Source organism: Colobus angolensis, unplaced genomic scaffold, assembly GCF_000951035.1.
Source record: "Colobus angolensis palliatus isolate OR3802 unplaced genomic scaffold, Cang.pa_1.0 Scaffold299, whole genome shotgun sequence".
In the NCBI taxonomy this organism is placed as follows: domain Eukaryota; kingdom Metazoa; phylum Chordata; class Mammalia; order Primates; family Cercopithecidae; genus Colobus; species Colobus angolensis.
The window spans coordinates 2,755,620-2,756,875 of NW_012116254.1; the positions used below are offsets into that span (position 1 = coordinate 2,755,620).

At 45.2% G+C, this 1,256-nt stretch overlaps 1 protein-coding gene across 1 annotated transcript in view; it reads right to left on the reverse strand.

Moving 5' to 3' along the window:
• Nucleotides 1–1,056: 1,056 nt before the first annotated feature.
• Nucleotides 1,057–1,256, reverse strand: part of ATP5A1 (ATP synthase, H+ transporting, mitochondrial F1 complex, alpha subunit 1, cardiac muscle) — a 14,319-nt gene continuing 14,119 nt past the window's right edge. Inside the window, exon 12 of the mRNA XM_011949368.1 lies at nt 1,057–1,156. Within this exon, the coding sequence (XP_011804758.1) occupies nt 1,057–1,156 (100 nt within the window). The remainder of the gene's footprint in view (nt 1,157–1,256) is intronic.

Sequence of the window (1,256 nt, forward strand, 5' to 3'; positions counted from 1 at the left end):
TGTCTCTACTAAAAATACAAAAATTAGCAGTGCATGGTGGTAGGCGCCTGTAGTTCCAGCTTCTTGAGAGGCTGAGGCAGGAGAATTGCTTGAACCTGGGAGGCACAGGTTGCAGTGAGCCAAGATTGGGCCACTGCACTCCAACCTGGGTGACAGAGAAAGACTCCATCTCAAAGTAAATTAAAAAGAAAAAAAAAAGTTAACACAGTAAGAATGAGCAAAGGCTATGAAAAATTAGAAGTAAATAAATAAATCAATCAGTAGGCCGGGCGTGATGGCTCACACCTGTAACCCCAGTACTTTGGAAGGCCAAGGTGGGCAGATCACGAAGTCAGGAGCTCAAGAGCAGCCTGGCCAACATGGTGAAACCGTCTCTACTAAAAATACAAAAAATTAGCCGGGTGTATTGGCATGTGCCTGTAATCCTAGAGACTCCAAAGGCTGAGGCAGGAGAATCACTTGAACCCGGGAGGTGGAAGTTGCAGTGAGCTGAGATCACGCTGCTGAGATCGCACCACTGCTCTCCAGCCTAGACGACAGAGCCAGACTCTCTCAAAAAAATAAATATATAAATCAGTTAAAAAAAAAACGCAGTACGGATGAGCAAATGTTATGAAAAGTTAGTAACAGAATAAATAAAGTAGCTTAATATTAAAAGATGGTCGGGCGTGGTAGTTCACACCTGTAAATCCCAGCACTTTGGGAGACCAAGGCAGGAGGATCACTTGAGCCCAGGAGTTCATCATCAGCCAACATGGCAAGACCCTCTCTACAAAAAATAGAAAAATTGGCTGGGTATGGTGGTATGTGCCTGTAACCCCAGCTACTCAGGAGGCTGAGGTGGAAGAATCGATTGAACCCAGGTGGCAGAAGCTGCAGTGAGCTGAGATCACACCACTGTACTCCAGCCTGGGTGAGGGATGGAGACCCTGTCTCAAAACAAGTAAGAGACACTGACAAGTTTTCATAATCCTATGCATTCTATCTTCTCAGCTTTTGTTCCCAGCAGATTTTTTCATTTCCCTGAGAATTTTAACTGTCGTATTATTTTCCTGCCTACAGTACCTCTTTATGCAGGTACATCCTCTGGGCAGAGAAGCCAGTTATGCTCTTCGGTATTGTCAGCCTGCCACATACATCAAGTTTAGGAATTTTTCTTAAACACAAAGCATTCGAGAAACTTACAAAGAGCAGCTAGGTGCGGTGGCTCACACTTGTAATCCCAGCACTGTGGGAGGGCAAGGCAGGTGGATCAC